At 38.9% G+C, this 12910-nt stretch overlaps 1 protein-coding gene across 2 annotated transcripts in view; it reads right to left on the bottom strand.

Annotated features, from left to right (window-relative positions):
- The window catches only part of VWA2 (von Willebrand factor A domain containing 2), a 1170846-nt gene that overhangs the window by 207598 nt on the left and 950338 nt on the right, over window positions 1–12910 (bottom strand). For both annotated transcript variants that reach the window (XM_044055935.1, XM_044055934.1), the window contains one exon: window positions 5500–5694. In XM_044055935.1, the coding sequence (XP_043911870.1) occupies window positions 5500–5694 (195 nt within the window). The remainder of the gene's footprint in view (window positions 1–5499; window positions 5695–12910) is intronic.

Consider the following 12910-nt stretch of genomic DNA (forward strand, 5'->3'; position numbering starts at 1 on the left):
AACAGTAGTGTGACCCATACTTCTGTGTGGCACAGAGAGACCGGCAATGAAGGTCGAGTAGCTGAGAAAAATTCAAGTAATGGAGATGAAGTGCGTGAGATGGGTAGTAAGACTTATACTTTTGACACATAAAGAAATGTGGATAAGTGCAGTAGCCAAAGTAGCTCCGTCTTTAGAAATGGTCAAGGAGAACATACTACAGTTGTTTGGATACATGTGCAGGAATGCAGAAGATTTGATGAAGTGCATTTTGGAGAGACAGGAGTTAGAAATGGTGAAGGAGAACATACTACATTTGTTTGGATACATGTGCAGGAACGCAGATTTGATGAAGTGCATTTTGGAGAGACAGGAGGAAGGCAAGAGTAAATGATGGCATCCAGCCAAGAGACGGATGCTTTGCATAAGAGAAGACCTGCAACAGTCAGGCATGACTGTCAAGGAAAGTAGGACAGCAGTTTATACTGAACAGAGATAGAGCCAGTTTATGTAACACCCCACACCATGTAAACAATGAGAAAAAAGGGCGTGGATGAGGATGATGACTGATGAGTCATATTTGGACAACGGCTGTTTGAAATCAGAAAAAGTCTTCCTTGTAGATAAATTAATGCACTACAAAAATATTTGTTGTACTTTATATGGGGCATGAAGTAGTTTAAGGTCATGTCCAAAGTATTTTACAGGAACCAGAATGATGAATATGAGCACCAGCAACAAAACGGACAATAATAAAAAAAAACAAAGGTATGACTGAAGTAAAACAATTTATTATGAAACAACAAGCTTTCCAAAACACACTTCCTTCTTCAGGTATAAGAAATGCTCTAACATATTCAACCACAATTTAAACAGATATGTGCATTTATCAGTGAAAGAATACCATCAGTCAGACTCCACTACAGGCAGAGTCCATCTTACGCACATCCAAACTTATGAAATTCTACACAGCCTAAAGTGGACGACATTAAAATGGTTCACCTCAATTCCATGAGTCTCTATAGCAAATTTCCTAATCTTGAGTCTCTCCTGCTCTTGCCTCAGGGACATGTCTATGTATATGTACTTATCAATACTTGGTTTAAATGCAAAGAAAGCACTCCTTCCATACCTGAGATATATGCTTAACATGCCTTCAGCCCTGGTGAAAACTGTGGTGATGCTTCCATACTTTTCAAGGGCCACATCTCATCTAGAATGACACAGACATATACAAACTGAGCTCCTAGAATGTCAGTTTACCATGGAGAATATTATCAGTTTATAGAATGCTACAGAATCCCCTCCATGTCTCCATATGATCATATTATGTTCCTGGAAAATTTTGAAGACATTCCTATAAGCAATAACTCCAAAATCCTAGGTGACTTCAATGATCCAGGTATAGATTGAGACACCTATACCTCTAAAACAGGACATGACCACCGATTTCTTGATTGGACAAAATAGTAATTTCCTTGACCAATAATCTAGATCTGGTACTTTCTAATACTGCCTCTACTTGTTCCACTCCATTAGTTTCTCCTTCTTCAATTAAATTGGAATATAAACTTGTGACATTTACTCTAAAAATTACATCCTCCTTCTCCCCCCCAACCAAACACTTCATATTTAAGGACTATAGAGAGTAAATATTATACAGTCATATGATGAAATCTTTAACTTTACCCATGACATCACTACCGCTGACACCGACAAAGGAACCAAATTCACTAAGGGGTTTTAAGCCAACTTAGACAAATGCATAGGCCTAGCAATCCCAGCTAAAGGCAAATACACTGGGAATTTTAAAAGCAACCTTCCTGGTGGTTAAGTAATAAACTTTACAAAAACAGCAATAGAAAAATAAAGAAAGACTCTAAATTGTGTTGCAAGGCAAGAGATCGTCCAAATGATGATAATATAAAAATATTACAATGAAAATGAAAAGCACTATACAGACCAGTAAAGCAACCCATGAATGGACATAGCTTCTGAAGCAATGGATAACTACAAATCCTAGCTAGTGTCACAAAAGCAGGAGCACTTCATTTTGAAGGAGTTTCTTTAAGTTTTTTTTTATACTACTGTTTCAGAATTGCTTACATCTATGGGTAGGGAATTCCACATGACAAGTCCAGTTCTAGAAAAATATATTTTGCCCAGTAGCAGGTTTGAATCGAGGTCTAGAAAGTGTGAGTGAGGTATTTTGGTTGTTTCTAGGAGAGTAGATCGGTTCTTTTTTGAGGGGGGCAGTAGCTTTGTATTGTCATTTTAAAGATTAGAGTGCTTAGTAAAAAACTGGCACTGTTAGCAACAGGATGCATGTAAGCTTTTTTATCTAGGAAGCAATGGTGACAATTTTGACCTGCCAGCAGAGCAAATCTAAATATGTTATTTTTGGCTATCTGATTTTTTGGGTATTGTTGGCAGAGAAGATAAGTATTAGTGAAAGATATATTATGTTTTGGGAATTAAGACATTTTCAGCTACTGCCATATGTGCAACTGGGTAGAGAAGTCGTGAGACATTATGTATTTCAAACTAACTCATTACTTTAGAGATAATATTGCCTGTGCATCACCAGTTGTGGCAGTCACCAATTCACTCCTTTAAGGAGTAGTCGCAGTTCAGAAAAGTTCTGCAAAAATGTGTGTGTGTGTGTGGGTGTATGTGTGTGTGTGTGTGTGTGTGTGTGTGTGTGTGTGTGTGTGTGTGTGTGTGTGTGTGTGTGTGTTTAGGCACATGAATAAAGCTGCATGAATGTGTGTGCATATGTGTGCTTGCCTGTCTGGGTGGTTGCACCAGAGGGGGGTTTAGGCTGTAGGTGATGTTGATGTGATTACATTTTCAAGCGAGTCTAAGTTAAGAATGTGGAAGAGAAAAGGAAAGGGGACTGCATAGGTATCAGCTGGCAAGTAAAAAGTCACCTTGGAAGGTGATTACCGACAAGAAATGGCAAGCTTCAGAATAATCTGATAGACAAAGCAATAAATATAAAAAACACAGGACAAGGAACTGTGCATAAGGTAGAAGGGATATGGTAGGGTCACTACAAAGGTCAAACAACTTGTAAGACTACTGACATTCTTTTCTCAGAATACAGATAGGCTAAGATGTTGTTAGCATAACAGATAAGCGAACAATAACGGGAGGTAAATTCCTACTGATTTATCTCCTAACAAAGCAGTAGCTACAAACATAAGCATCAACTTCTCATTCCATAAGCAAGCCTCTGCAACTAGGAAATGTTTGCTTCATGACCTGCTGCAGAATAAGGAACTGGGAGTTTTTTTCCCATATTGTTAGAGACTATGCAGTCACATAAAACAAAATGTCAAAGCTTTGGCCTGTGGAATACAACCGCTTCTTATATCTGGGAAACCTTTTTGCAGCAGGTATTTCAGAGTCAGAAATGTATGTGTTGCTACCCCTGCATTCAGTGAAAAAAGACAGGAGAAGCCTTAGCAGGTTATAAAAAGCTGGAACTGGTACACATCGCTGCTGTAACAATTGACCTATTACTTAGGTTCAAAAACGTTTATGGTCTTGTGTTAGTTCTGAGTCGTCTTTATTTTGTGTGCTGCACTATGCATGAAGAAGTTTCTAACTTACTGAACAATGTACATCTTTGTTTGGGGTCTATATTAGAAAGACAAAACTTCAAAACTGAACGTTCTTTGACTGACCCAAAATGATTGAACCTTCTAAACCTCTAACGGCCACAACAGCGATTTTTTTCGCTGGGAAAAAAATTGCTGGGCCAACACAAAAAAAAAAAAAAACAAAACAAATCTAAACACAAAATAAAGTGAGGGGCTTCACCCCCCCCACCACCCCTACTTAAATATAACAACTCCGAGATTGCACTACAGTGGAGGAAACAGCAAAGCGCCGACAATGGCCCAGCGATTTTTTTCCCTGGGAAAAAAAAAATCTCTGTTATGGCCGTTCAAGGTTCTGCAGCTTTAATCAATTTGGGTCAATCTAAGCATGTTCGCTGTTTTGTCATTCTAATGTGAACCCCTTTCTTTGTGGCTATGAAAACTACCTCTGTTGTCTTGGAGCCTGGAATACATAAATAAAGCTGTTGAATCATTGAGGTACTTGGCTGTATTATAAATCACAACATAGGCCAGATGATTATTTGGCACCTACTAACAAGGAAAGCCTTTAGGTATCTACCAGATCAGCTATGCTTCCAAACAATAATAACTGAAACTGCGGCTTGACCAAAGAAACTTGCAGTTCAGATCCTGTAATTATATTGTCTCTTCATTTTCCTTAGGGGCTTAACCTCGATGAATCTCCCCATAGTGACTACATCACTCCCCATTTTAAATTATGTAATCAACTGTGGGGTCACAAAAATTACAAGAGGAGAATGAACTGTAAGTTGCGGTCACCAAAGCAGAACAGGGCTTATTTTCAAACAGAACCCTTCATCGAGAACTGCTTTTAAAAATGAACTGAAATGCACATACCTGATAAACTGAATGCCACTGAAAGTCTTTCCCTTTTTTTTGTAAAGCCTTAAAAAAGCTGTAATCCCTGTATCATTAGTCAGTGATCACTAACTATCCAGAGAAATGACAGATTGATAGACATAAATATTCAGACTTGCCTCCAACGTTATCTTTACAAAGTATCATGTCTTAACACAGAGAGTAAAAAACAACCTACTGAATCTAGAAAACATGAAAGGGTAGCAAAGCTGATAAAACATACCATGATTCCACTTCAGATTGGAATGTCACTGTTTCTTAAACGTAATTACTTGCAGTTATCAGAACAGTCCCTTACTGTTGAAAAATACATTACTTACAGATATTTTTTAGAATTAGAAACTAACCAGCATCAATGAAGTGCAGAACACACATCTGAAATTCCCTAGGTGTCGTATTGAATCAATCAAGTCCAATTCTAGAGCTGCAGAAGTGCATCCTCCCACATAAAATGTTCTCCCCAATAAGGATATTTCAGTAAATAATAACAAGAGGGTGCTGCTGGTACACCATACCTGCCATCGATTTCTGAAATTTTATTGCAGGATATCAACTATTGTGGCTAGGTGTACACACATACACATACACAGACACACACACACACACACACACACACACGCGAGTATGCACGCACATAAGCCTCTGCTGCACTTTTGTGAAATTTTTATTAATGTTATCTTGGGCAGCATATAATAAAGTACATTGCATTCTGATCCTTTTGAGAAGTCATATCAAATACTTGCATATGAAAATAAAGGTCTTTGAAAAATAAATTTTTAATACCAAATATAAAATAAAATGTTGTTTATCATAATTCTTCCTCAAGTATTTTAAGTTTTGCAACTAAAAAAAAACACTAAATAAAGTAATCTATTTAGAAATAAAGGCATCATTGCAGACCGTAACGGTGTTCTTTTCAAAGAAGGATTTCCAACCACTTATTTAGTAAGATGAGTTTATTAACAAGACTGTTAGCAAAAGAAGTAGGAATGCCATGTAAGGAAAAAAAACTTACCTTGGAAATTTGACTCCCACAGCAAATATCTTAATTCCACTTTCTTTCAGCTGCCTGGCAGGCACAGAAACATCACCCTGTGATTTTCCATCTGTAAGAATGATCAGAATTTGTGGAATGGGAGAGGTTCTTCCACCTGGAAAGCCTTTTTGTAGCAGGTATTTCAGAGCCAGACCTGTCTGTGTGCTGCCCCCCCTGTAATAAGTGAGAAAAAAAACAAGCGAATCCTTGCAGACTTATAAAACATCTGGAACTAGTGTGCAGCTCTGTAATTAAGTAATCGTTTGCTCAATAAAATTCAGCAACTTTTTTTTTAAACAGCGTTATGAAGATGCTTTATAACTCAAAGAGTAATGAAACACTGCTCACTGCATCTATGGTGTGTGTGTGTTGGGGGGGGGGCATTTGCACTGTAATATAATAAGTTATGTACAACACTATTTCTGGATATAAAAAGACGTAAAACAACCTGAATATAGCATTTACTTCAAACTTACTGGTAAGGCAGCTGTGATGAAAACTAGAAATTAAATCTCATGCACCAGTTTTTATGACATGGATCTGAAAATCAAAACTTTGCCAAATGTACATTAAGGGCTAAGCAGAAAAGTTACTGTTGATCTTCAAGCATTTACAACAGTTCAGTGAAAATCAGATCTATATAGTGTTGCCAGATGGCAGGTTCTTACGATGTAGTTAACTTTTAGTCTGGATGTGACAATATAAACTACATGCATATGTTTTGTGTCAGAAATATGATCTGACTTTTTTTTTAATATAAAAAAAAAAAAGATCTCATGTCAATGGTGGAGTTTGAAATCTTTTTTTTTTTTTTGTATAACAAATCAGGCTATAAAGTAAGATTGTTTTGAAACAGACGGGCTTTGTTGCACAGGGGATAGTGCCCTGTCTGTGACTCAGACAGCAAGGATTTTATCAGAAAAAACAGCATTAGAGAAGCTACGGTAGGAAGGGGAGGTTGTTTAGTGGCATGACACAATCACTACTCCAATGAGGTGGGAAGGGTTGTGTACACTTGTGGGCACACACAAATGGAACAACTTCCCCAGTGAGACTAAAGGAAAAATGCCAAGAGCTTCCAGGAGGGGGGGGGGGGGTTGCAGGGTTGCTTGGAGGGAATGCACTTTGTGGAAGTCGGTAGACATCTTCCATTATTAGCCCATTATGCATCCTCTCTCCAGCACTTCGCTAGGTGCATTCATGGAATTAGTGTTAAAAAAAGGAGAAAAAAAATTCAAACCACCTTTATGGCTGTCTGAATGACAGCTCCTCCTGGTCGATCCTCACTTGGTGATGGGGAACAAATGGGCTGACTGGCCAGGAAGGGACTCATGCCCAACAAACAGTGGGTGCAAAATGGACAAAAAAAATGTTTTGAAATTATATTTCACTGAACTATTTTTAAATTAAATTTCTGTACTCGGTTAGCTTTTTTTTTTTTCTTTTTTTGCTGAACTCATTCTATATTAATGCTTAAATATTTATTTCTAGCTGTTGTTTCTGATTTTTTCCCTTTTCTGGACTTCCTTAATTCCTCAGGTGCTCAAATCATTGAGGATCTTTTTTTGTGGCTGAAAGGAAAGAATTATTTTGCTTCACATAACAATTCAACAAAAGGCCTGACATGAGTATAAATAGTAATAATAAGATAATACTAGGAACTTAATACATATTAATTGCAAAAGTCATGTAGAGAAAAAGTACAGTTGTGTACACTTACCATAAATGTAGATGTTCGAGTGTATTCACTGTTGCAGTCATCACTTTTGGGTTATCTGCTTGCAGTAGCCCTCAGTCGGCTTATCTGCTTGCAGTAGCCCTCAGTCGGCCTGATTAACAAAGTCTTGGGTCCTGCATCGGTTGCTGTCCCTTCTTCCATGACGTCAGGTGGTCAGCAGTATAAAACATGCAGTCGACACCATTACATCAGTTTTTCTTGCCCCAGATGTTAGGTGCCCCCTTAATGGGAAGCAATTAAATATATAAATATACAAGGTTAAACCTCCAACAAAAAAGCAAATACAATAAAAAGCTTTTGAAGACAGTAAAGGATGTAGAGGCATATCCAAAAAAGAAAAAGAAGGGGGCTGGAGGGAGGGTAACCAGAACTGCAACAGTGAATACACTCGAACATCTACATTTATGGTAAGTGTACACAACTGTACTATGTTCTTCGTGTTTCACTGTTGCAGTTATCACTTTTGGGTAGATTCCGAAAGCTAAGGATGGGAGGAGGAATTTAAATAGAATTGGGACCAGCTATAAGGCCCTGCAAGACTGCAGTAGCAAAGCCAGCTCTGGATAAAGAGAAGACTGGCAGATGGTAATGCTTGGTGAAAGTATGTACAGCACTCCAAGTAGCAGCTTCTAGGATGTCCCAGGTAGGGACGCCACTGAGAAAGGCTGTAGAGGTAGATGCAGCCCTGGTAGAGTGGGGCCTGATCCCCTGTGGGATAGGCTTTCCATGGTGTTTGTAGCAAAAAAGAATGCAATGGCCTATCCATTTGGAAATGGTTTGCTTTGAAATAGCCTTCCCCTCTGCCCCTGCAGCAAATGCCACCAGCAGTTGATCAGATTTCCTTTGAGGTTTAGTTCTGTCCAAGTAGAATCTAAGTTGTCTGTGCATGTCTAAGGAGTGCAGAATCTGTTCCCCTTTGTTCTGTGGATTAGGAAAGAAGGTTGGCAAATGTATGGACTGGTTAAGGGCCATACTGGATACCACCTTGGGCATGAAGAAGGGATTAGTCTTGAGGGACACCCTGTCTGCATGAAAGATGATGGAAGGCTCCACTGCCATGAGGGCCTGTAATCCAGATACCCTTCTTGCTGAAGTGATTGCTAAAAGGAAAGCTGTTTTCCAAGAATGGAATTTTAAGTCCGCAGTGGCAGCTGGCTCAAAAGGAGGAAGGGTGAGCATTTCCAATATAAAGTTGAGGTCCCGGGCTGGAGTAGGAGCTCTCCTTGGTGGTCGTAGATTTTTGGCCCCCTTGAGGAACTGCTTAGGCAGTGGATGAGAGGAGAGGGGTGGTTCTGTGTTATAATGAGCTGAGATGGCTGAGGCGTGAATTCTGATGGAGGAGAAAGACAGGCCCTTATGAAGCATCTCAGTTAAGTATTGTAAGAACTGAGGTAAACTGGGCAATGTTGTGCTCATCCCTTGAGATTGGTTCCAGGCATAGAATCTTTTCCATTTTTCAGTGTAAGACTTTCTGTTACTAGGCCTCTTTGCCTCTAAAATGATATCCATCCCTGGTTTACTGAGGGATGGTAAAGGAGAAATTATGTAATTAGCCAGGCTGCTAGATTCAGTGTTTGAAGTTGAAGATGTAGAATTTGATTCTCCTGCTGAGACAATAGAGTAGGAATCTGAGGCAGGTGAAATGGGGCCCACAGTGACACACTGCGCAAGAGGGGGTACCAGTGTTGGCGTGGCCAGTCTGGTGGAATCAAAATCGTCCTTGGCTTGTCTTTTTTGATCTTTAGTAGTACTTTGGAGAGCAGAGGCAGAGAAGGAAAGGCATAAACTGATAGGTTTTTCCAGTTGAAGGACAAAGCATCCACTTTCCAAGCTTATTTGTGGGGAGTCCTTATGCAGAATTTGTCCAACCGATAGTTTTGGGGGGAGGCAAACAGGTCTATATCTGGGCTCCCCCATTTGTTTGTCAACATGTTGAAAATCCTTGGTTCCATTTTTCACTCATGTGAGTCCATGAGGTTTCTGCTTAGTTCGTCTGCCAGTGTATTTGGTTTTCTTGGCAGGAATTGAGCTTGTAAATGTACTTGATAGCTCAGGGCTGTGTTCCACAATGCCATGGCTAGTCTGCAGAGGGGGTAAGAATGTGTACCCCCTGCTTGTTTATGTACCACATAACAGTGGTGTTGTCCGTCTTTATCATTAATTGTCCTGGAAGAATGTGGTCCTTGAAGGCTGTCAGAGCATTCTGTACAGCTAACATTTCTTTTTGATTGATATGCAGGTGCATTTGACTTGGGTTCCATTTGCCCTGAATGCACTTCCCTGCCAGGTGGGCCCCCCCCCATGCATAGTCTGATGCATCTGTTGGTAAGGTTTGGACGGCAGGGGGTAGTGTGAATGGTAGACCCCTGTTTTGGTGGCAGGCCTCTGCCCACCAAAGGAACTCTAGACGTAGGCAAGGTATGATAGGAATCATTGCCTCCAGATCCTGAGAATGTTGACACCATAGGCTTCTGAGATACCATTGCAGTTTTCTCATATGCAACCTTGCATATGGAATTAGAAGAATACAGAAGGCCATGCACCCCAAGGCTTGCAGTATTTGCCTTGCAGCTAACTGGGTTTTTGTGGCCACTTGTTTGAAGTAGGGTGTCAAATGAATCCGTTTCTCTGGCGTGAGGAAAGTCATCTGGGAAGTTGTATTCAAGCTTGCTCCAAGGAATATAATTCATTGACAGGGTACCAGTTGTGATTTCTTTTCGTTTATGGTGTACCCCAGACAAGTGAGTACCCTTTGAACAAAGGCCAGATGATTCAAAAGTATGTCCTGGATTTCTGCCTGAATTAAACAATCGTCCAGATATGGGTATATTTGAATATTTCTTTGCCTGCAGAATGCAATGACTGGAGCTAGGCACTTTGTGAATACCCTGGGTGCAGTAGATAAGCCAAAGGGCAGTGCAGAAGACTGATAGTGCATGTAGCCTGCCTTGAAGCGTAGGTATCTTCTGCAAGATTCCCTGATTGGGATGTACAGGTATGCTTCCTTTAAATCTAGTGTTGCCAACTATGCATCTTTGCCTAGGATAGGAAGCAGCTGGTGAAGAGTCGGCATCTTGAATTTTGGAATCACCAGAAAGGTCTTTCGAGTAGAAAGATCCAGGATAGGACACCATGTATTGCCTTTTCTGTTTACCAGGAAAAGTCTTGAATAGAATCCTTGTCCCTTTTCCTCTTCTGGTACCAACTGAATAGCCCCCATGCTTAAGAGAGAGGGTACTTTATTTTGGGCCTCTGCCCACTGATTTGGGGGTAGATCTGGCCACCCACGTGGTGCTGGTAAAGTGTGGAAGTGAAATCTATATCCTTGGGACACTATATTTAAAACCCATTTGTCCTGGGTAATGACTTCCCAGTTTTTGGCCTGCAGACCAATCTTTCCGCCTAAAGGAGCATTCAGTTGGGAAGTGCTTGGAAGTTTTAGAAGCAAGTCATTGAGACCGTTTTCCATAGGGGGGAGTCTTACTACTCCCTGATTTGGGTGCAGAAACCCCCCACTGCTTAGTCTTGTGTGTCCCCTGGGACTGAAACCTGGGGTTTCTGCTGTCTGGGCTTGGCTTGAAAAGACCTTGAAGAGGCTGGAAAGGACCAATTCTTAGAGGGCCAGTGCCTACTAAATCTAGGCGGCTGAACTTATAAGTAAGCTTTAACAGTTTGCATAGATTTAGCTTTATCTTCCATCTTTTTAAGAACTTCCTCAGCCTTGTTGCCAAACAGGTGGTCCTGACTTAAGGGAGCATCCAACAATTTAGCTTTAACATGATCAGGTAAAGATTGCTCCTTAAGCCAAGCATGCCTTCTGAGAACAGAACCAGTAACAGCAGTCCTGCAAGAGGCCTCTAAAGAATCAAATCCACATTGCAAAGTATGTTTTCCAAACTGTTCAGCAGAATGCATTAAATCCTGTAATTCTTTATTTTCTGCACAGTCAGGAATCAATATCATTTTCTGTTTAAGCAATCCAATAACATGTTGTTGATACTTTGAAAAATAAACAAACTGAAATAACTACGTAAAGATACTCTTTGAATACACCAATAAGTGCCCAAATTGTAAAGCGGTAATCAGTACTATAGCCAAACGAACATTAAACAACGAATTAAAAAGTAGTGTGAATAGTAAGTTAGGTAATTGTAATAGCAAACTAGTAATTTATTTAAGTATATGTCAAAAATGCTCCAGTTTCTACATTGGTAAGACTGAGAGACATTTTAGGAAAATAATTTACGATCACATATATAGTATAAAAACAAAGGACATGAACAATGCACTATACAAGCACATTTTTTATGAAGGAGAGGACCATTATTTTAAATTTATTATTTTAGAAATACTTAAAACAGACCCTAAGGGAGGAGATATTAAAAGCCAGTTGAGTCACAGAGAAGTATGGTGGCAAATTTATCTAGACGCCACAACCCCCCCAGGTTTAAATGATCATATACCTATTAACCCCCTGTTGTACGCTAGAACTAACAATTTTTATAATAATATTAATTTTTATAACAATATTAATTTATTAACATAACCCTTATACAAAATTTGTTTAGTTTAGATTTTTAGTATAGATCTTTTTAAATTTGTTTAAATATTATGACATATGCAATTCTATAATATTAGTGTCATTGTATAATATTTTTATTATATATTTTCTACATTTTCACAAATTTTTATAATATTCATATATTTTATATTTTATATTGTATATATTTATATAACTATTGTAAATAAATGTATTCATCCATTGAGCATATCGTATTGCACGTAGACATACTTTCATTTTTCATTAGAGCAATTGTCATTTTTGCATATATTAAATACACCAAACATTCATCAAGTTTCATTATTGTCATTCAGTTTTATATGAAGTCCCTATGGAATATTGGACATGTTTTAATGATGGACAATAGATAGTTACACTGACATGTGTTTATTTATAGGATGTAACAGGATATACGATCTGTTAATACTATCTTTAGTATAACATTTTTAGTTGAATGCCTTATGTTCTGTACCAGCGACAGTTATGTAGAGATAGAAACTTTACTTTAGTATTCCCATTTCACTTCATTATTTATATTATTAGTCTCATGTACAATGTTGAATTATGGCTGTGTCACTTTAAATTTTTGAATATGTTTTGGCACCAAAAAAGGCATTTAAGTGCCTAATTTTAATTGTTTTGTGAGTTCTGAGAAAGCCCCGTAATAGTGGGTGAAAGCGCTAAACTTTCGTTTGTTATTTTAAATAATAAAATTAAGTGTTTTATATATTTTTGGTCGTTTGTTTGTTTGGCTATAGTACTGATTACCGCTTTACAATTTGGGCACTTATTGGTGTATTCACAGAGTATCTTTACGTTGTTGATACTTTAACATATGAAACTGTCAGTTCATAGGTTCATAGGTAAGTACTAGGCTATCTGCCCAAGGGCATTTATAAGCCTAGCCAGAATGTGTTGGCTTTCACCACCCCCTTAGATTAGTTCCCTGTGCCTCTGTCCAGCAGAGCCATTAGTTCCCTGTGCCATTGTCCAGCAGAGCCACTGCAGTGATCCCTGGGGTAAATTTTCTGTTTCCCATCCACCCATCAAGGTTTCTCTTGAAGCGTGTTAGTGAGGGGCTCTGCCTGATG

Source organism: Protopterus annectens, chromosome 14.part0 (assembly GCF_019279795.1).
Source record: "Protopterus annectens isolate FY-2018-M chromosome 14.part0, PAN1.0, whole genome shotgun sequence".
Lineage (NCBI taxonomy): Eukaryota > Metazoa > Chordata > Ceratodontiformes > Protopteridae > Protopterus > Protopterus annectens.